We start from the raw sequence: 23550 nt of genomic DNA, 5'->3' as shown, positions 1-23550 counted from the left end.
GGATAGGAGATAAATCATTTAGCAAGAATCTTGAGGCTTCAGGAATGGGAGGAAAGTAGATTTATTCTACTTATTCAAATCATTTCTTGGAAAGTAGATTTATTCTAGTTATTCTATCATTTCTTGCAAAGTAGATTTATTCTACTTATTCAATCATTTCTTGCCAAGTTGAGTTATTCCAAACATGTCAAGTATTATCAGGTTTTTATTGATGAGCCCCAAGTCCTGTTGATGCACATATCCTTGACAATATTTTATTAACATTCCCAAATTCCATCGTAAACTCTTGCAGCTTCAAAAAAGCAAGAAAACTCTTATCATCTATTACTGTAAAACATAAGTAAACTGCATCACTTGTGCACAAGTTTCCATTGTAAATTGTGCAACTCTATCTGTTTTCTTTCTGTTATTAATATCATTTCATTGCCTGCTTGTAGATATTGCCAAAAGTTGCTTCAATAGAAACTTAAATGAAATTTATATTCAATTGTCACTTAGAGCTTTTGAACTTCTTCTAAGAATTTATTGAGACTAGAATGCTATAACATCTTTAATATGGCTAGTTTATGTGAAGAAGAGGCCCGTCTGCTGAACGATTCAAAGTATCGCTCATATGTGGCAGTCACTGATAAAGTGCTGAAGGCATTTGAAAATACAAGTGAATGGGCTGACTTAATCTCTACTCTGGCAAAACTCAATAAAGTAAGTTAGATTAAGGTCTGATTTTTTGCACCGTGCATTCACTGGTAAGCACATTTATGGATTTGTTTCTCCAATAACTTTATTCTAAATCATTCCTTTTTCAATAATCTTAAATTTGGTTGATTAATTGCTTATTAATTAGGTACAGAATGTGAATGGTTATGGATGGGCAGCCTAGAATAATATCAATGGGAAGAAATTAGTCTAGTTGAATCTTTTGTCTAGTATTGGTTCCTTAACATGTTGAATTTCTGTGTTAGAAGGGCAGTTCAAAAAATTTGGTGCTGAGTGATATATACCTATATTTATTTCTCATATTCTTGTCAAGCTGTCAGTGTTGCTAAAACATGACCACCATGTCTTATGTTATACTTATACAAAAAAGTTATGGTTTTTGCAAGTCAATGTTCACATGCAGTTTTGCAATTTACTATTGTACATGAAAAACATGGATAACGGAGTGATATTACAGTTCAGTTTAGATTCTTGTCTAATGTACAAATTATTCTTTCATGACATTCTTTATTTAATTTTTTCTTTAAACTATGAAGTAGTAAATATTTTTCTTAGCAAGCAATATCAATTTCCATACAATATTCTACCAGTATCAGCTATGTGTATGTGCAGGTGCTAGTGTCACATAGCAAGTATCCTGTAGTACCGCGCCGAGTCATCATCAGCAAGCGGCTGGCTCAGTGCATGCATCCAGCTTTGCCCTCTGGAGTCCACCTCAAGGCCCTTGAGACTTATGACATCATCTTCAAGAACATTGGCACCAGGAGGCTGGGCCAGGAACTCTTCATCTATAGTGCAGGTTTACTAAAATGACAAACACTGATTAATTTATTTTGCGCATTCCTTGTTGTGTAATGAAGCTTAGAGCTATGAAGTCATAAAAATTTTGCCAACATTTTGGATAATTGAGCTATGAAAGTATTTTATTTCTGTATGAAGATGCTCTGGCACTAGGGATTTGTAAAATTATAATATTAGTTTGTATTCCTATATTATATATAATTTTGTCCTTGCAATGTTATGATGTTGAATTTTTTACATTTTACCTGCTCTGCAACTAAGTTAAATTTTTAATGGAGGTATCACTCATGTCATCTAATGCTATGCAGGACTGTTCCCACTGTTTGTATTTGCCGCCATGAGTGTGAGGTCAGCACTGCTCACCATCTATGAGACACACTTTGTGCCACTTGGCCAGCGGCTGCGACCTGGTCTCAATGGCTTCCTCTCCGGTGTCCTGCCGGGCCTTGAGGAAGGCTCAGATCACCTTGAAAGGTTTCTCTCATTTAGTGTCTGACTAATATTCCTTTTATTATAGCAATTAATGAGTCAATAGTTTCTGCAAGAATTAGGCTCTATATAGCATAGGGTAGTAGGTATAATAGGTATATGCACTAGCAAATATAATTTGGACATGTTAAAAGATTGGGTAGGCTGTTCTTCTTTGAATATTATATACGTTTATGCTCCAACCTTGTAGATAAGTATATATGGGCTTTAGTCGGTTTCATCTTGAAATGGTTTTATTTGCAGTACCTATGCTTCCTCCATGTTGCCCAAGCATGTGATGGTACTGAATGTTCTCATCATCTTAGAACTTTCACCACTCAGCAAGTCACTGGAAATGTGTAATGTTTGCAGAGATCCTTGATCTCTGAAAGCATTACCTTGATCATTAATTGAAATTTGCGTCACCACAGGACTAGTCGACTGCTGCAGCTCATTGCCGAGGGGGTTGGCCATGCTGAATTTTTCGGCAGCTTGTGGGAATGCATTGCAGGCAAGTCTTATTCTTATGATAGTGTCTGTCAGGACAGAATGATCGTCCTGGAGTTGGCTGGAATTACTGGAATTTTGCACCTCACTCATATCCTTAAAGGTAAAATTTGTTTATTATTAGAGAAAACTTCTGGCTTTTTGGTCAAGGTAAATTGTAAAGTCATTGGTGCAAAATATTTCATTGCTGGTGGCTTGAAAAGGAAATTTTCCCTTGACACCTGAATTTTGGTCGCTCTGTTGGCACTGCAATATAATCCTAGTTCTTACAGGAAATGGCAGCAGCCGTCTACCAGCTCTGAACCACATCGTCAGCTGCTACAATAAGAAACTATCAACAGAAGACCAGCTCCACATCCTTGGTACCAACCTTGACACGATGGTAAGCTGAATTGACACATGCAATTAAGTTGAAATTATAGGAATAGTGTTTCAAATGTTCACACATCAATCCAGTTTGCTAATTTACTTAGTTAGAAGATATACTACCTTAAAGTATATAATAATGGAAAATATACTTTATTTGACCTATCAGGTCAAAAAAATGATTTGACCTGATAGATCGACTGTAACTGATGATATATTACATCTCCTGAATTCCACCTTCTGCAATGCATGACTTACCATCTCTCAATAACTAAGAAGCCTTTACTTTGATCTCTGGGACCCAAGACTTCTTCTGAATTAGTTTTTAAACGCCATTATGCTTTTGTTTTTATTCCCATGTAAAGAACAACAGTAAGATTACATCCAAGAAATTCTTGTTAAACCTCAATCAAAGTGAATTTATCAAGGTAAATAAATTGAATTGCCGTGTGTCCCATTGATGCAAGTGAAATTTTTGTATGCTAGGTGTCAGGATTATGCAGCTGCCTGGTGAGTGGCACGGTGCTGGTGCAGAGAGCAGCGTTGGACCTGGCGCTCGTAGCTCTGCCCCTACACAACAGCCGCCTGCTGCTGCCCCACGACAGCGTGAGACTTGTGTCTGCCGCCCTCCTGGCGCTGCTACGACGCGACACATCCCTCAACAGGTCACTTCTGCGACTTGAAATTCTAAAATTGACATATAGCCCAATTTTACTGCTGTCCCTTGTCAATCTGGCGTAATAATAATGATTATAATGAGACGCCAGATTGACACTGGACACTGCGGTATGAAATGACTACTATATGATGGCTTGGTTGAAAATGCCTTAAAAAATGTGTTGAGTAAATGAAACATATTTTGAATGAAAGTTTTGTGCTTGAAAATTCACGAATTCATTAAGCCTATGCAATTAATTCCATAATTAATAAACCTAAATAGCTTATGGCGATGTCTAATGTTTACCGGGGAAGTTATTAAGATGTGTCATTCTTTAGCTCACTAACGTCTCAAAGAGTTTTATTGGCCTACTCTGCATAGTTATTTGCATCTCTTACAAGGTTGCTGGAGGATAGGAAGGATGAAGAGCCAATACAGTTCACATGAAAGGCCCCAAAACGGCTTTTAATTAAATATCCACTATTAAAATCGGTCGGTGTTCGTGCGTCCTGCAGGAGGCTGTTCTCATGGCTGCTGGGGGAGGAGCAGCAGCAGCACGACGGCGCAGCGCCGCGTCTGGAATTACCGAACGGCAGGACGTCGCACAACGACTCGTACTTCACCACCTTCTCCAAGCCCCTCCTCACAGAGGTGCCTCTCGCTAATAACTTATTTAAATAAATTTAACTCTTTTACCCCGGAATTTCTTCTCTTATCTAAATAAATCCAAATGCTCTGTACTGGTATTTCCTTGTCTCTGTAGTTGTTTATATTCTCTCAACTATGGTGAAGATACTGCGCGTAGTTGTATGAACGGGTACATCTTGCGTGTGTCTCAAGCATCCAGCTCTCGTGTCCGTATTAATGGGATACAAGTGTGAACGGTGGACATAGTCCACCATTATCCGTGTTCATTTTTAATCTCGTGTGCATACCGAGAGCCACATCTAGCGTAGCCGCCTTAGTAACATTGATGTTGGACCTTACTTCGGCGGTAGCGACGTGGTACAAGGTCAGGTCTGAGCGGCTGTGAGTCAGGTAGTCAGTCGTGTCCCCCCAGCCCTACAGAGAGGTTCTAGCCTTAAACTTCTACATTTATTAACCAATCTCCCTGAAATTTCACACACGTATGAAAATTAATTCACCTCGCTTCGTTGCTCCACTAGCGATCTTGTCCCCAACGCTAGTTCTTGTGGCTGTGCCTTAAGAATTTCGTCTAGCAGTGTGATGTCTCTCGTGCTTGTTGTACTATTTTATTCAACGTATTACTTTTAAAGTGTTCTTTACTGAAACAAAAGTCGAGTTTTATAAGTGTTAACGGATGTTTTAATCAACGGAATCCCAGTGCAATAAAGTGCAATTCAACTTTTTTGCAAAGTCAGCTTATTTTAACAAGATAGTTGCCGGCGTTTGGCCGTGAGGCTCGAAACATTCTGACAAGATTAAAGGTTGCGGCGAACGTCCGGTGACACATGAAAGTATTATCATGCTTTGTGTCCAGGGTATCCTGTGCTGCTTCAGGGAGAGCAAGGGGCGCGTGCCCCCCGACTTGCGACCGTACAAGCTCCTGGTATGTCTGCTGGACCGTCCGGAGCTGGGCCACGATCTGCTCGATAATGTCCTGCTGGATCTGCTCAGGTTTGCTTTTCAGTCTTCTTCATAATACAATACCTACCAATGTTTTGTTGTTGTGTAAAAAAATTCTGGCTATTTCTGAGTATTTCATAGTTCCGCAAATTATACAGTCTGTGCTGGATTTTTCGATGCGTGAATTGGCTATAAATGACGAATTCATCCACAAGCCTTTCCGTTCTCAGGTGTTTGTATCACTCGTGTGAAGCCCTGAAAAAATCCTCCACAAAACAGCGTGATTTTGACACGGGATTCAGCATGAACTGCGCTGGTAGTTGGTCAGGCAAAGTTCCGCCTTCAGGCGACTACGCTAATACCAGCAGTAATGACTGCAGCAAGGCCCTCAGCGAGCTGAACAAGAGTGCAGGGCTGGTGCTGGGGGCAGTACAGCCGTGGTATCCCTGGCAGCAGCTCCTGATTCACCTGCAGCAGTGTGATGGAGTCTCCACGCATGACCAACACAGCGATACGGCGTCACAGCTCGTCAAGTGCGTTGGTTGTGGTCGAACAACTTTCTCCGAGCTCTGCACTCTCATGGAGCACCTCATGCAAACTCTGCCGCTAGACACGCCCCAGCAAATGGAGGCCGCCAAGCTGATGAACGTTCTTTTTGTTGTCACTGAGTTTATGGCCAAAAGAATGGATGTCCTGTCAGCCAAGGAGATCAACACGGGAGTTACTTTCTGTCATGAGCTCTTGCAGAAGCTGATGACTAGCGTAGCTGTGTCGGGCCCAAGCAGCCCTCACATAGCGTCAGACAACACCTCTTTGTGCGACAGATCAGGAGCGTCCAGCCGACTTGGCTCAATTTCCACATTGGACAATGAACCGACTTCCTCAGTCTCGGGCGGTCTGGAAGAAAATATAAAAGCCTTGCGAGGTGCACCGAACGACGCAATGGATCTTCCCGCTCCTCGTTCACTCTTAAATTACGCTGCAGTATTCGAGCAATTTTTCACGGCCTACGTAACGAAAAGATTGCTTTCTCATGAATGCCCAATAAGCAAGTTTGAAGATGTGTTGTTGCACGAGCAAGATCGCTGCAGCTCCAGCGAGGTGAGGGAGCTGCTGCATGAGTGTCTGGCGTGCTCCCAAGAGACAAGCCAAAAAGAAGTTTCTCCTTCGTCGCAATTGTCCTCAAGACAGACAGGTTCCCATAGCAGTCGAGCTTCTAGCCTGGGCCAAGCCGTCCGCTTGACGGATAATCACTTGGAGGAGTTGCCAACTTTCGACTACGCTTGCGTGGTGCTCATAGACCTCTCCTCCATACCCATTTCTTCCGAAAAAGCACATCAATTGAGCCTCATGAATGGCTTGAAAGAAGTTACTCTGGGACTGGGCATTCCCCGAGGCAAGAGAATGTTCGACTCGCTCGCCGCCGACATGAACTCTGATGCTCCGAGTGAGTCAAGTGAAGTTGCTAACTGCAGTGACGGTGCTGTGCCTGCGTGGCTGGTGGCGTTGTTGGCATGTGGCTGCTGTGGCGACCAGTGCACTGCCCTGCAGCACTCCGCCCTCGCCACACTCTGCGAGCTGGTGATGGTGGCGGCGAGCGAGGTGTCGGTGTGGCGCGTACAATCGCAGCAGACGCAGAGTGCCATCAACATTGTGCCGCGGCTGTTGCCTGAGCACGTGCACGTGCTGCACCACAACACCGGCTTCTACCAACACGTTACACTTGCACTCTGGTCGCAGCTGCGGCAACCGCACAAACCTTCCCAAGTGCGCAGCGTCGAGTTGCTGCTAAGACTGCACTCCATCACCTCCCTAGCCGCCCAGTCTGCCTCTCTACGAAACAACAAGGTAATTGCGACCGACAAACTTTCCCTAAACACAGTAAGAATTTTTTTGCCAGTGAATTCCTGTCGCCAAATTCAAGTTTGAAGATTCAGCAGATAATCCCGCAGAATCAAGATTTACCTGATTTTCTTTCTCATAGTCAGAAGTTGGTACCATTTGCAATAACGAAAATTTCAGAAGCCAGTGCACTTAGCTTGTGAAGAGAAATTCTGATATGCTAGAGTCACGTTGGATCTAATTAATTACTCTAATTGTAATATAACCAAATTATGGCTAAAATATCGCTTCTTTGTCGCACAAAATTTCTCAGGAATAATATAGATGAAGATTTGCCTCTTTATCCGAAAATCGAAAATAATGAAGATTGTGCCGTTAAATTTTATGCTTCTTAGTTATATATAGTGCCAAGGATTACGCCGACTGTGTGTCATGAAATAACTCTGCGTACATCTCTGCAGCTCTCTGGTGCACCAGTAACACCACTTCTAACGCCGCAGGTGGCGGCCACGCGGCGCCCGTCGTCGCCGTCGCTTGTGGAGCGCGAGTTGTTGGCTGCTCTGAGTGCGTCATGCCGTGGCTCTGGGGGCGGTCAGGTGGACCAGGTTAGCGCTGCCGTGAGACCTGCCAAGGAAATGCACCAGCAGGAAGTACGTTCAGGTGTAGAGCTGCAGTATCAGCACGACGATGCCAGTGAGAGGTGGCTTACGCTCTGGCAACTGTCCCGACATTGCTCGTCTGTCTCCTCTGCTCGTGTGGCGCCCCACTCCTTCGATAGGTGGGCAGCAGCTGTGTGCTCGTGTACTATTCAATTCATCATGCTTCATATATTCGATCTTTAGGCCTAGCTCTATGATATTAGCTGTACTCTTCTCACGATATTGTTTAGCAGAGGTCCTATCATCAAAACTTACTAATGAATCATCCACGTAGCGGCAGATTTATCGTCTGTGATTGCTCAGTTTAGCTTGAAAGGACTTCACTGTTTGGTTGACTGAGTTACAAGCTCGGTAAATATTATTAATAGTATGGCCCTTGGACCGGTTCTCGGAGTCACTCTCGTATAACGACCAATGTCCTGATCTTTTGTTCGACATCAGGTTATTCACACACCGAAACCTGCGGCTCACTAAGCCGTTTTGTTTGATAGTCGCTGCTCGCCTGACTATTCTTATTTATTTTGTTTCAACTGTGACAACCATGTTTGTATATTCAAAAGACTTTAAACTCACGAGCCTATTATGTACCATGTAATGCTAACAGGCTCAATTGTTTGCCGGTTTATGCAGGTGTTTGTTTCTGTTGCTGGAATGGCTGCGTGCGCCCGGCAGCCGGCAGCGCACGCTGGCCCAGCAGTGGCTGTGCGCAGGTCTCGGCTGCGGTGACGCGGCACGCATCCTCGACCCTGTGCTGTGCCTGCTGCTTCATCCGCACACCCGGCGCATCAGCGTACAGCATGTTACCGTCACGCCCCTCGGCAGCAACGCGCTGCTGCACACGGTGAGAACCCCAGTACAAATCTGACCCCGCTGTGCGCACTACGCTGCCAAGCAGGGTTGGTGATTTTTTTGATTTAAAAAAAAAAAAATCAAAAAAATAAAAAATCAATGATTTATTTTATTTTTTCATGATTTTTTTGATTTATTTGATTTTTTTTTTATTTTTTCAACTTTTTTGTCTTTTTGAAGTGTTATTTTTTATGTTGCAATTAGCCTACTAACAAGAACAGTATATGGATCATAATGGATGGCTAAGAAGGGCACTTATTGACTCCAATAATGGCCAACAGGCTAAGGTGGTGTTTTCCACTTAGGGATTTTTGGGTAAACAATTATTGATTAGTCTATTCATTAGCTTTGTAAAGTTTGTATGGAGTAAGGTAATGAGCTAAATATTGACCATTTAACTGGCTTCAATATACAAAAACACTTCAGGAATGCAGATCTTCTAAACATTGAAGGGTCACATAACAGATAGGTAGCTGATAGCACAGTGCACAGCACTATCAATAGATCTACTAGTTTTATGTCCCATAAATCTACCAGACTCTACCCTCTATACACACTGACTAGTAGTGACTGAGTGACTGACTGCACTGTTCCCATTTAATTCAGACCAATAAACCAATACTAAACATAAACTGAACGATAACCAAACAAACCTGAAGCGACTTGAAACGAGACTTAAGTTATGAGAAAATCTAACACTGTTTGAAATAAACATGTGCACAATTCAAATATTTTGTATACATTCACTGCATTTAATTATTTTATATATAGTCTTATAATTGTAATTGTTTTGTTTCTAGTATTAAATTCACATATTTAAAGATTGAAATTAAATATTTTAATTAGAATACTCGTATTAGGGTGGAAAATCTTCCTAATTCCTAAAAGGTCAATACAATCTCAACCTCTCAATATACAGGGTGGGGCAGAACCGATTGAGCAGTTTTGAGGTAAAATAAAAGAGTAATGAAGGTACATAAAGAAAAAAGTTCATTTTCCTAGCGGTTAGCATAACATACCATTTAGAATACTTATGTCTTGACAACAATATCTGGAAGATGGGGGCCGTCAGCTGCAACACACTGTTGGAGTCATTCTCAGAGGAGGGTGTAACCGTGACAGTGAATTCAGATCGCTATGCTGCAATGTTGCAAAATTTCTTGCAGCCCATGATGGAAAACATTGTTGAAAATGAAGCATTGGGAGATGTGTGGTTCCAGCAGGATGGGGCTACAGCTCACACAGCCCGAATGTCACTCAATGTTTTGAATCGCATGTTTCCCGTAGGTCTGGTGTCTCTGAGGGGTGATTTACAGTGGCCTGTGAGGTCACCTGATTTGAGCATTCGCGATTTCTTTCTTTGGGGACATCTAAAAGAAGGGGTGTTCAGAAGTCTCCCTCACACCCTACTACAGCTGAGGGAACGGATTACTGCAGCAGAGGTTATGGCCATACCTCGCCATATGTGTGAACGTGCTGTAGAAAACTTCCGAGCACGACTCCAACAGTGTGATGCAGCGAACAAACCCCATCTTCCTGATATTTTTTTCAAAACATAAGTATTTTAAATGGTATGTTATGGTAATCTTGAGGAAAATAAACTTTCTTCTTTATGTACCTCCATTACTCTTTTATTTTGCCTCAAAACTGTTCAATCAGTTCTGCCCCACCCTGTATAAGCTAGCTAACACATTTAAATTGTATATTGTAATCAATATATAACAAATAGTCAAATAGTTAAAGACTACTTATAGCCTTATGAGAATTAGCCAAGCTGCTAGCTACGTACAATGTATTGCACACTTGATGCCTCTGTACCAAAAACATTCAATTTATTGGAACCTAATACACACTAAAGGCAACAAGTTTATATACCAATTTGTCATTCATAGGACGTTTATACTAAACCATGAATAACAATACATCAATATAAATTAATGACTGCCACTCAATATATTTAAATATATGAAAAAATAAAAAAAATCGAAAAAATAAAAAAAATCATGATTTTTTTATAAAAAAATCAAGTGATTTAATCACATGATTTAAGCATTTTGATTTAATCATTGCCAACCCTGCTGCCAAGCTTGTACCACAGCTGTGTTCTGAATCTCTGGAGGCTCTATTTCGAATTCTGGCATGTAAAACTGACTTGGAGACGGCAATCAAGCGTGGCATTGGACGGAGCCCTCGAGAACTATAAGCGTGTTTTTTTATTGTCGGTGTATCGCTCGTTACGGCCATGTCTACGGCAGCAGCGCCACTGCGTGCGTTGATAACGTCTCAAAGTGTGTCACTCTTCGTTACCGGACCAGACTGAGCGTCAATGGAATCCCGCTCTCGGTTACAAATTAAACCTAAATGCACTCAATAATGTGACGTGTGTTCTTAGAATGGTAAAAATCTTCGTTATGATTTTTGTGTCTTCTAACTAAGATTATTCAGATATGTGTGTTGCATCAGTTCTTATTCTACGATAGATACAAATTGAGATCTCCTTTTCGCAGAGCTGTGAGCGCGGCGCGGACGCTAACAACGATAGCGCCTCAGAATCGCTGATCTACGCCATCAGTTCGGTGGGCGGTGACGTGATGTATCACGTCAGCAAGGACGTGCCAAACTCGTTCCAAAGCAAAAAATTCTTTTCTCCTTCAGCCAAGCAGATCCTCGCTCTGACCACTCTGATGAACGACAAGCTTATCACGGAGAACGTCCAGATGCCGGAGTACGAAGTTCCTTATATGGGCAGCAGCGATGACTGCCACATGTCGGTACTCGTGAACCCGTTCTCCCGTCACCCGTGGCTCGAGATGGAGGATATGGCAGACATGAACAAGGCCAGCTTGTCTAGTGCAGCCAGCGAGTCTCCAGCTACCGAGCTGCAGGATGCGGCGGAGACGTCAATGTGCCAGGATTTATCAAACGACGAAGAGCAAACATCACAGGGAGGTATAAGCTGTGAAGAAGGCACTCTAAGCGCTAGAGAAATCGCGGAAAGTGTCTTCAACGAAATATTGGAGCGTGTGTTTGTTGAGTGCTCTCTAGAGCCTATGCCATCCGATGAACCCGAAAGCTCGTCAATTGACAGCATGGAAGCAGAAGAAGCTGGTGCTGCTCCTGCTCTGGGCGGCGCCAACTGCAATTTAACCCCGTCGGACATGACTCTTCACCCTCTGCACTCGCACATGCTGCTCTACACTCAACTCGTGGACAGCGGCCAGTGCCTCTACGGATTAACGTTGCTCAAGAATATCTTGGAGAGCCAAGCCAAGCTAAGTTTGCTTTCGTTTGCCTCAACAGGCATCTCTGTGCAGCAGAGCCACTCGGAGCTGCTGGTGCTGATGGCGCGACACAAGCAGTGTGTCTTAGGCCAAGGATTTGACAGCGGCAACTCAAGTGAACTTCTGGGTCAGTATCGCTCAGTGATGTACCTGCAGGTGCTGATTACCGTCTGCCTTTACTACATCAGGTCCTACTACCCGCAACTGCCGCACTTAAGGCTCAACAATGAGCACCTCCAGGACAACAAGGAGGTTCAGGTTCTTGCTGTTGAAATTCTTGAGTTGGTTTTTTCGAATTTGATCCCGCTTGTTAATGAGTCTCCGCGAGGTCTGGCGCCTTACGTGCAGGACCTCCTGCACAAGTGTAAGGTTCAGAAGTGTGTGCTGTACTGTCTTCTTGCCACCGTGCATGCCATGCGCCTTCCTAGCAGTGTCATCAACAATAAGACCAGCCGTGCGCACGAGGCCAAAACCTTCACGCAGGAACTCCTCGACTACAACTACAAGAGCAACAACGAACTGTCCGCGTCTGCGCATGAAACTTATCTGCTCAATATCATGAACCTAACATTGTCCCTCATTAAGCTAGAGGACGTCTTGAAAGCCGCAAAGGTTGACCCCATGCCAAAAAAAGAAACTTCATCATCCAGGTCCCAATCATTTGCGCAATACCAGCCAGGCCAACCCATACCTACACAGGCGATGTTCTTAAGAGTTGTGTTTTCTGCGCTCGGACAGAAACACACGCGACACTTACACTCGGCTTGGCTGCGGCTGTTTACCTCTACGCTGCCCTACATGGGCAACGCGTTACCCAACAACGCTCTACGCACCTCCTCATTCTTGTGTATTTTGTTGGAAGAACTGCCGCAGTACTACAGTAATCCTGCCTCGTCTTCCATGCGCCCAATTCCTCCGGATTATACACTCACGTTGATCTCAGCCCTCACGACTATCGTTCATTTCTGTCTGCTGGACCAGACTACGCCCACGATGATAAGTGGCGCCCCGTATCTCGGATCTACGCACAAGCCTTCGAATTTCGGGTCATCAAGCAGTTCTACGAGTGCCACTAACGCCCCTGCGAGCTCGCACAGCACGGGCAACATGCTCTTCAATATCCTGAACGTATTTTCTCCCGTGGCTGACGCCCTTGAAGATTCCTTAGACGCTGCTGAGGCCGACCCTCTGAACGCAGCGCGTAAGACGCTATTGTGCCACCTGCCGCGGCTGGTCGCGACGTTGCTGCCGCTGTGGTCGGCCACCACCAGCGAAGTACAGGGCAGCGCACATTGCGATATCGTGAAGCAATACTATGAGATGGAGCTCCAGTGCATTGCTGGGTCCAGAAGCACCGTCATGCAGCACATCATCAACTTCCTATCTCCCATATGTCACCACCACGCCGCTGACTTTCTCGCTGCTGTCAGCATCGTTTGGCAGGTAGTAAGAATACTTGGTTATTGTTGTGCCTTCTAGGCAGTTTTTGCGAGTCTATTTTATAGATAGATAGTTCAAAAAGCCCTGTTTCTGAGCTATGCAGACATCCTTGTCCTTATCTTTTAGCTCTGAGATGCGGTCGCTCACGTAATGTTTGATCAGCGACGGCGAACCGATATTAATCTGGTCTTGTATTTTATCTGTAACCCATTGATAACATTATGCATGCCATTTAATTGTAAGAATTTTTTCAGAGTTTGTCGGATAGCGAGGCTCATGGAGCTCTGGCAGGACGGAAACAATCAGCAGGGGAGGCCACTGAGGCGACTTCGCTGGCTAAAGCTGCGAGCTGCCAGTCTCTGATGCAGACGCCGTCCGATGCCGACGAAGGGCTTCCTCGTCCTCGCTCTTCCACTGCCCCCAAGAAACGCAACAAAATCAAGAACCTCTCATCGAGCAACAGCCTCCAAGATGTCCACAAATTCGGGTTATTTCTGGATGACGGAGGCGTACAGCGGCGAGGAAGCCACCCCACGGAGCTGGACTTTGTCGTGGAGACTGCCACGAAAGCCATAGACATGCCTCACGAAGTCATGCGAAGGCATGTCTATGACGACGAAGGTGATGACGAAGAAGTTGGTGATGCGCTGAGCGTGTCGCTTGTGGATCAGCTGTTGGCGGTGCACCAGGACCGACGGGCGCTGATGCAGATGGTGAGCGCCGTGCGTGTGCTGCCCCTGCACCTCTTCCTGGACACCGTGAAGCAGGTCCTGCGGCAACCCCCCGCTCTGCAGGGGTCCTCCCAGGTGTGTGGGCTCGGCTTTAATTACTTGTGATAAGGCAACTTGAATATCATAGTGTGTGTGCTTATGGTACTTAGATGTCATAGTACTCTGCATTTCTTTCATTACTCGTGATTTCGCTACTTATATATCATGGGGTGTGTGCTCGTGTTTCTTCAAAGTCATGTGATATGCTCATGCTTTTAGGTTTCATTTTATGTCTTCTTGAATTTATAAATTCAAGTTCACTTGAAATTTTGAAACTATTCCGAGACCTGACTTAGCGTGGGAGCAAGTAATATTAGTGACGAAAGTATTCATAATTTGCACACAGAGTGTGGAGGTGGCAGTGCTCGAGGTGCTGCACTGCTTCGCCTGCTGCAGCAGCCCGGAGCAGCTGGGCGCCTCGTGGAAGCCTTTAATTTCGCTCCTGAAGGAGGCGGTGCTGGCGTTGCCACCGGAGGCTCTGCTGCTCCTGCTGCCCATACTGAACAACTTCGTGCAAAGGGCGCCACCCATCACTGAGAAGCGCTTGTTGAAAGAGCTTCAGGTAACGTAGGTGGCGATATCGGTTACTTTGTTTTATTCAGTCTTGATTTAAGGAGAGTGGTGTCATTTCCAACTGCTCGGCTTGTGGTCGTATGAGCCTCTTAATCAACGGTCAAACAACGCCGACAGACGACACTTATGATGAGAATTAAATATCTTCCTGGTTAATTTATTCGACTGGCATCTTAATGAAAGCATTCCTCTTTTAAAAACACCTTATAACGGTCATTCTTGGTGTGGTACCAGCGTCAAAACTACCATGCTGCCATGCTCAAGTTCTATCTAGAGCTACATGACCTATACACATCCTACTAATGAACACTGCGAGACGGCAATAATTTTTAAATATTTGCAATGTAAAATGTGTCCTAATGATGCATAAGTATTAATGTACTAATGTACAATAATATGCAGGACGTATCCGTGCGTCTGGTGGAGAGCGTGAGCAACATCGCGGGGTCGTGTCTCGAGGCGACCGCCTGGCTGCGCCGCAGCCTCACCGTCAAGGCGAGGCGGGACGAGACACAAGGTGAGGGGTGAGGAGGCGTGAGGCGGAGGGCTGGGGGATAAGGGTGAAACATAAGGTAGGGGAGGGCTGGGGGCGGAGGGGTGAGACATAAGGTAGGGGGCTGCTAATGCTTGGGGTTCAGGGAGAGCTTGGGGACGGAGGGGTGAGACATAAGGTCTGCTTGGGCTCAGCTTACAAAGCTATGGGAACTTATTTTTATTCACCGTGAATTAATCATCAACAGAAGGCTTTTATATTCTGCACTTTTACAAACCTAACTTTTTTATTCGGAAAAACTTTGTGTTGGCGAAAGTCGTGATGTAATGTTAATTTGTGCACAGCGTGGCGTGTAAGCGTGCGGGCGCTGGAGCTGCTGGCGTCAGAGGTGGCCGCTCTACTGGACGTCCTCTACACCAGTGACGAGAAGGATAAGGTCCTGCCCTTCCTTACCCAGCTCATGGGGCACGTCACCCCCTACCTCCGTGACCACACGTAAGCACCTCACCCCTTCCTCCGTGACCACACGTAAGCACCTCACCCCTACCTCCGTGACCACACGTAAGCACAGCACCTCACCCCTACCTCCGTGACCACATGTAAGCACCTCACCCCTACCTCCGTGACCACACGTAAGCACGTCACCCCCTACCTCCGTGATCACATGTAAGCACCTCACCCCTACCTCCGTGATCACACGTAAGCACGTCACCACCTACCTCCGTGACCACACGTAAGCACCTCACCCCTACCTCCGTGACCACACGTAAGCACCTCACCCCTACCTCCATGACCACATGTAGGCACCTCACCCCTACCTCCGTGACCACACGTAAACACCTCACCCCTACCTCCGTGACCACACGTAAGCACGTCACCCCCTACCTCCGTGATCACACGTAAGCACGTCACCCCCTACCTTCGTGACCACACGTAAGCACTTCACGTCACCCGACACGAGGATGTAGACTATTCACAGTCTCATTTATCTAAGTGTACAAAGTCTCGCCTCTTCTGCGTGGTTTTCGTTGTGACGCGCCTGAAGTTTCTCGTTGTGTGTTAAACTTTAAATAATTTCATTCGACTTTACCCTAGTCAAGTGCAGTCGATGAGCACAATTCGTCTTTTCAGAAAGTACAACTAATCTGACTGTAAAGATAGTAACTTATCTTAATTTCACTAATTGCCTTGAGTTGCCGCAACAAAGCTAGCTGCTGGAAGCTTCCCTTAGTCAGTGGATCTTTACGTCGCTGAAAAATGTGCAAACTTACGCTTCATCTTCTCGATTGATATTCCCGATGTCTGCAACTAGGAAGATTGGTAAAACTAATTTTACCTGCGCGGAGTTGAAGCGCAATATTTTGGCCGCCTTATTCTCTCTTGCTCGCCTTTGCAGGGCAAACAACGCGCGACCATTCCTGGCGTGCTCGCGTCTGGTGGCGTCTCTGTCAGGTCATCAGTACACGCTGAAGGCGTGGCGCAAGGATGTGCTCGAGCTGCTGCTCGACGTCAACGCCTTCAGGATGTCGCGTGCCGCCCTCTCCTCTTGGAAGACCATCGTTGACAACCTCTTCACCCACGATAAGACCATCTTCAAGGAACTCATTGGTAAGACCATCGCGGATAACCTCTTCTCCTACGATATGGCTATCTCCAAGAAAACTTCTTATGTGCCTGAACGATGAAAAAAAACTTGCATATGAAACTTCACTGCACTCTGCTCACCAGTGTTCTGTGTATGAGCAGTGCGCGTGACGCCGTCGCAGGGCGGCAGCCTGCACCTCTTCACCAGTAGGGAGGCGGAGTACGCGAGCCGCGCTGTCCTTCTCAAGCGCCTCGCCTTCACCATCTTCTGCTCAGAGCCTGACCAGTACAGCAAGTTCTTCCCTGACATTCAAGGTAGACACTCCTCTCACAATAACTCAATCAATATCACGCTCAATATGTCAAAGCCATTGTAGTTTGGAAAATATTCAAACCGAATTTGAGGTGCAGTCACTATATTCTTTACATCTTATATCTTTACAGTCATTCAAATCTTTAAGGAAATGGACTAACCTTCATGCATCCAAGCACTGGATTTTTGTACGAATGCTTTTCCATTCTGTAAAATTGGCTTCTTGTTATTAGCATTTTTATTGTTTTAAGGGCGAGTGATGTGTTACTGTTCCTGATGTGTCACGATGTGTTTACCGTGAGATGGAGGCGCGTTAACATCATATGCATTGCATATAACCCATTCAGAGGCGGGTATTGAAAGCTAAGTTTTCAACAGAGCATTTTTTTCAACAGAACGTGTGACTGAAGTGTCGCGGCTGGGGGAGATGGTGCCAGTGTTGGTGGGGGCGGTGCTGGGGCTGGTGGGTGTGCTGGTGGTCAGGATGGCCCCCAGGGCGATGGTGTCGCTCTGGCCTGTCATCATCACGGAAATGGTGCAGGTGTTCCAGGTGATGGAGCAACAGCTCCAGCTCAACAACCACACCAATTCTGCGTGAGTTGCATTACCGTCTCCTGAACAGTCATAACCATGCACCACCATAAACAACCGAAAAAAGCATAACCAAACACTACCGCAGCAACCATAACCAATCAGCCCTATAAGTATAACCAACGTGCATGAACACCATAAGGACATCACTGAACCTCACATAAACGCGTCAGGGCGCTGCCATAACAAAAATGATTGAACATTACTACAAACAGCTACATCATCACAGCTGTCGCACCGGGGTTGTAATCGAACAAAAGAACCTCCTGCGTAAATGCGCTAGTTTTCTCATTTTACTATTCTTTTTTACATTAGCGGCTTAACATGTGCCGCGACGAATTACAGAAATTGAATCTCGATTCACAAATGGAAGAAACGAAATCGTAGTCTGGCCATTGTCTTTTAACGCTAGCCTAAAATAATAATCGGTCTAGTTTGGTTTCTACCCTGTGCTAGATTTGAAGCTGTATTGACCGGAACACGTAATGAAATGTTTTCGATGTAAACTTGGCGATTCAAAACAGAAATTTACGAAGATCAATTAACACCAAAGGATCGTAAAATGCCTTTTTGTGAACAGGCAACAAGGGAAGCGGTTGCCAGCTATGGACGGACGCTGTAACAACCTACACCAGCCGGCGTGGCTGTCCCTCTACCTGGCCGCCTGCAAGCTACTGGACCTCCTGCTTGCTCTTCCTGTCTCCCTCCTGCCTCAGTTCCAAATGTACAATCATCGTATTATCCAATAAAATATCTGTTTAAAATAACTATTATTGTTATTGTTACAATACGGTCGTTAAAGTACTTTAAAGACACTTTTTGTGACAGTCACTAAAAAACAACAAAGGCCATAAACATTGTTGTTGTCATTGTTCCGTAAAACCCAAGTCCTGCGAATTTTTCAATCAATAATTAGGCATATTACATTGTTGAATTTCTTTTTCAAGCCGCTAAAATGGTGCATTGTACAATTTAAATTAGCAAAAAGTAGGTATGAAATGAAATAATGAATATGATGCAAGAAATAATGAATTTGTAAAACTGAATAGTTTGAAACCTAAGGTCTCTTGTGCTGATGCATTCGATTCGATTTGCTTGCTGTTGGAAAACCGTTGCTTCTTCTTCTCATATTTTAAAATTTTTACGAACAGAAACGTATAATGCACACAATTAGTTTACAATTGTGAGATTGTTTTGTATATAATTACTCACGTTGTTCCTTCCGCCAGTTGAGATTTGTAACGAGCACAGTACCTGTACAAGAATAATGAAGATTGTTCCTGTACCACCGTTGAGTTATTAACAAAATAAGATGATTCTATGTTCAAGTCCAATTTAAGATTGGCCTCCTCCATTGAAGATTGTCCCGCCCGTGCTGCAACTCTAGGATAGCGCATAAAGCTTGTCATTTTTTGGGCAGATGCCTGTCCATCTCTAGACTGTGATTGGTTGTGATGTCATCCTCTCCAGACTGTGATTGGTTGTGATGTCATCCTCTCCAGACAGTGATTGATTGTGATGTCATCCTCTCCAGACTGTGATTGGTTGGTGGGATTGTGATGCCATCCTCTCCAGACAGTGATTGGTTGTGATGTCATCCTCTCCAGGCAGTGATTGGTTGTGATGTCATCCTCTCCAGACAGTGATTGGTTGTGAAGTCATCCTCTCCAGACTGTGATTGGTTGTGATATCATTCTCTCCAGACTGTGATTGGTTGGTGGGATTGTGATGCCATCCTCTCCAGACTGTGATTGGTTGTGGGATTGTGATGCCATCCTCTCCAGACTGTGATTGAACATGTCCAATATGCCATGTTTACTGGTCATTTTAATACCCTTCTTAAATTCCAGTCTGGTGCTGCCCTCTAAATAAGATTCTTCCGCCTGCATTCAAGCTTGCGCAGGCCCTACTTTACAGATTTATCTAATAGTTATCTGATTGTTTAAAATTCTTATCACCCGCCAGGTATCGCTGGGCATTCGTGGGCACGAGCGAGGGCAGCGCAGGTAGCTGCGGTGACGTGGCCGTAACCGCCGCCCCGGCGCCGCTCGACGGCCCCAACGCCGGCGCTGACTTCGTGCCTCACGTACGCCGCATCGCCCGCCTCATGGCGCTCAGAGTAAGAGCCTCATAACTTTTTTTTTAGCAAGAGCCTCATAACTCTTTTTTTAGCGAGAGCCTCATAACTCTGTTTGAGCTAGAGCCTCATAACTCTTTTTGAGCAAGAGCCTCGTAACTCTTTTTGAGCAAGAGCCTCATAACTCTTTTTGAGCGAGAGCCTCATAACTCTGTTTGAGCTAGAGCTTCATAACTCTCATTGAACAAGAGCCTCATAACTCTCTTTGAGCAAGAGCCTCATAACTCTTTTTGAGCAAGAGCCTCGTAACTCTTTTTGGTAAGAGCCTTACAACACCGTAAGCTCGAGTTACGTGACAACGCTCATATAAATAAGTCCGGCCTATCATCATATGTTATCCTATCGCCATATTGTCATATCATCATATCGCCTGCCTGATGTTGTGCTACGGTTGCAGCGCCAGAGCGAGGCGGGCAGTGAGCAGCGCAGCGCCCCAGTGAGCCTGGACGTGCGGTCGGGCCACCTCCTGCTGGGGAGCGTCGCGTCCATAGCCTCCTTGCAAGACCTCGAGCCTTTCTTCCAGCGCCTCGCCAACAGCGCCTGCGAGCTGCACTGCTTTTCTACCCAGTTGGTTAACCGAATCTTGACGAATATTAATTTGGTGGAAGAGTTGTTACTCATGCATGCAGATTAATAATAAGTGTAATATCCGCCAGGATGGAATTCTTGGTAATGTTAGTTCATGTATTCGAGATTTAACCAGCCTGGTAACTTGTTCAGTATAGAAATATCACATGAATAGTATAAGGTGAAGTATAGTTATAGCGTTCTTGTTCCAAGCTGATGAGTATATCTGTTAATCTATTACCCATCCTGGATTCCACCATGACTGTACATGTACTGTTGCCATGATGCATCCTGTTTGCGTCAAAACCTCTTAATGATTTAATAATTTTGACTCGTAATTCTGAGTTGTTCCCAACAACCTGTTGTGTCCAGCAGCTTCTTGTTCCTAACAACCTGTTGTCCGGCAGCTTCTTGTTCCTAACAACCTATTGTGTCCAACAGCTTCTTGTTCCTAACAACCTGTTGTGTCCAGCAGCTTCTTGTTCCTAACACCCTGTTGTGTCCACCAGCTCATCGTATGGCGCGACTCAGACTCAGGGTCTGGATCACATCGAGCGCCAACTCGAGGCGAGCTTTGTCGAGCCTTTGTTGGAAAATTTATGAACCGCGGCTGACGCTCCCGACACTCGCCTGGCTGTGACACGTGCACTCATTACCCTCTGAGTCACCTCTTGTAACTGTTGTGTTATTCTTCCCTGTTTGAGTGGAACATTCATCTTGTGACCTCTCGACACTCGCCTGACTATCATCCGTGCTCGTGTACTTCATGTGTCGCCATCTGTATTTCGGTGTTTTTTTTAACTTTGAGTGAAGCATTGGTTTTTTAACTCGATTGTTAGCAGTGATCTGCTGCTGACGCCGCGAGTCTAACACTGAAATTTTTCCCCATCATAACATTCCCGCTAATTTAATGTGGACAGCGTTTAAAATTGATGCTGTTGTTCTTAGCTCCCATCTTCCTTAGCAAACGTGATTAGTTAGAAAGTTGTAATGGCAATTTCTTCTTAATCAATTAGTTGATTTGCCTTACCCTGAATTTGCGTCCATGGTTTATGGGTTCATGTCCACTTGCTCATGGAACGGAAAATCACAGCCTAAATGATCTCACCTTTCTGCTGCTATATCTGTACCTATGGACGTTTCCTGCAGAATATTTCACACTTATATTTTGAATCTATATCTAAATTCATTGGTTCTAGTCATGAATGAGATTTCTACGCATATAGTTAGGCATAGTTGTGTTTTTCAATTCACGGCAAAAAAATTGAATATACTGCTTTGTCGCACGTTAATAACTCTAACTGTGAGTTTATTAGTTTAGCCCCTGCGCACGGTTATCATCCAAAGTTAAAACTGGAGACATTTTTTGTTGTCCCTACACATCATGGTTTTATTTTTAGCCCGTCTACGTTTTGTAAGTTATCACAGATGTTCACTGGATTCTATTACTTTTATTTCTTTGAAATATGAAAACTTGAGCAATGGTAATGAATGTGAAGTGTCTTAGTTGAGACTTGATACATTTGCATTTATTGTTACCTAAACTTTAAATTGATTATCGAGCTCTTTGCCTCGTCAGTATCACTACACCGCATGAAAAGCGGGACAATTGAGATCTGTTTTATTTGTATTGATGCTTCAACGGCGATGAATGAGTTTACTGTCTTCATTTGGGTTGCTGTTAAGTGTGTGTGTGACTGGAAACTAGGGCGACGTGTATTGCTCTGCTGCTGTGATATCGGGGCACTTTTAGAAGACAGTTCTAGAGTTATTTTATAATCGCGGAAGTTGTGTTTTTGGCTTTGTATGCAGAATCTATTGTTGTGGGAGTGTTCATATTGTTTCGTTTTCTGTATATACCTCATTTATTCGCTAAGATCGCCCTTCCTGTTCTTTCAGCTTTGCAGCTAGTGGCCAGGCTCATTCTTGTTTTCAATGCATCTTGATACTGAAAGCCAAAGACTATTTCTGTGTACTTTGTCTGGAGTTCATGGCGTCGAACTAAAGTTCTAAAAGTAAACTAAATACTTTATAATTCCATGATCGTTTGAAAACGTGCATTTTGGGGTAACTCCTGTGTAAAAAATTTGAGCTTTTGACGACTAAATACAAAGTTCAATTTTGTAATTAACATGGGGAAAATCTACATTCCTGCACCACCAATCACTCCGGATACCATTCTTTTTCTCTTTGTTCTTGCAGGTGACTGCTTACTTGCGTCCCTGAAAACATCGCATTATGTTTGTATAATTTATGTACTCTAGATTCTACTAGAGCTCTATGTGCCCATGCATGTGCAGAAGCTTTTTAAGGCTTTAAGTATTGAACCATGTTGCCACGCAGTCGTTTTTATGAGAGTCACCGGCGATTTTTAATCAATCAGCTTGTGTATCATGGGAGTTTGAGAGCATAGTTGCCAGATTGTTGAGAGATTTTCGCCACGAGCGACAACCCGAGTACGTAGCGGTCCGATGCAAGATGGGCTTTATTTTCACTTTCGTGGTCAGGTGATGTATTTTCATGGTGCCCATAATGTCTCTAGTTAGCTGAATTCATTGAGCTGTCAGCTATGTCGAGTTGTAACATTGGCTACTCTTCCACAGCTATAATACTGAAATATTAACGCGATTTTACGTAGCTTAAGTTCTATCGATCAAATATCGTGTTGGCGTATTTTATCTAAAAATGGGTTCATTAAATAGAACACTTGAGCCGAATAATAATCACAACGTTTCAACGATGATCTGATGCGTGGATTGTACGACGCTTACTTGGGTAGATGACTAGAGACGTCATGACGAACGCTTCATGACTTCTAAATTATTGTCATTCCGATGAAGTATTTAAACCAAATGTGTAGTTGTAAAAATAAGCTTCTCTAGCCTTCGGTTTTGATCCGTATTTGGTGTTGTTTAAGCCACTATATAATATCGCCATCGGTTATCGGTACAAAGTCCTGTCATCACTTATACTAAACCGTTAGGCAAGGTTAATAAAAATAGCGCAGTTCTAAATCGGGACTATAATTTCCTGATGCCTCCATCCCTGGTTCGTGCTTAAATAATTGCGTGGAATTGTATTTTATGATTACTGAACATACTTTGTATTTTGAGCATATATATCAAAACGGGAAGCTCTGCTGTTAGTTTTATTCAACTGAACCCTCATTACTCGAGCCAAATAAATGAATGATCGCGGCGGTAAAAAAAAGCCTCTATTAAGCCTTAAGTCGTGAGTACTAGGATCGCCAAACTAGTTTACAACTTGCCACAACCACTGCTTGAAATTTTTATTCATAATTGTAGAATGTTAGCAGAATGTTAGCACCTATGTACCGATATTTATTA

General features: G+C 44.2%; 1 protein-coding gene across 2 annotated transcripts; it reads left to right on the top strand.

Annotated features, from left to right (window-relative positions):
• Window positions 1-442: 442 nt before the first annotated feature.
• Window positions 443-23341, top strand: LOC108671135 (protein dopey-1). Of its 2 annotated transcripts, none has more exons than XM_018158611.2 (23): window positions 443-702; window positions 1330-1516; window positions 1827-1992; window positions 2418-2497; window positions 2766-2875; window positions 3346-3524; window positions 4033-4168; window positions 5019-5155; window positions 5335-6952; window positions 7447-7724; window positions 8236-8446; window positions 10962-13178; window positions 13430-13981; window positions 14292-14507; window positions 14921-15035; window positions 15356-15506; window positions 16408-16619; window positions 16758-16910; window positions 17304-17502; window positions 18080-18223; window positions 19465-19618; window positions 20034-20203; window positions 20713-23341. In XM_018158611.2, the coding sequence occupies exons 1-23, from the start codon at window positions 556-558 to the stop codon at window positions 20804-20806; spliced, it is 7626 nt and encodes a 2541-aa protein (XP_018014100.1). In that variant the 5' UTR covers window positions 443-555; the 3' UTR covers window positions 20807-23341. The 2 variants fall into 2 exon arrangements, with proteins under 2 accessions (XP_018014100.1, XP_047741169.1); XM_047885213.1 differs by having other exon boundaries at window positions 20710-23341.
• The last annotated feature ends 209 nt before the right edge of the window (window positions 23342-23550 follow it).

The sequence above is a fragment of the Hyalella azteca genome, unplaced genomic scaffold (assembly GCF_000764305.2).
Source record: "Hyalella azteca isolate HAZT.00-mixed unplaced genomic scaffold, Hazt_2.0.2 contig17328, whole genome shotgun sequence".
Taxonomy (NCBI): domain Eukaryota; kingdom Metazoa; phylum Arthropoda; class Malacostraca; order Amphipoda; family Hyalellidae; genus Hyalella; species Hyalella azteca.
This window is presented reverse-complemented; position numbering and strand designations above follow the sequence as displayed.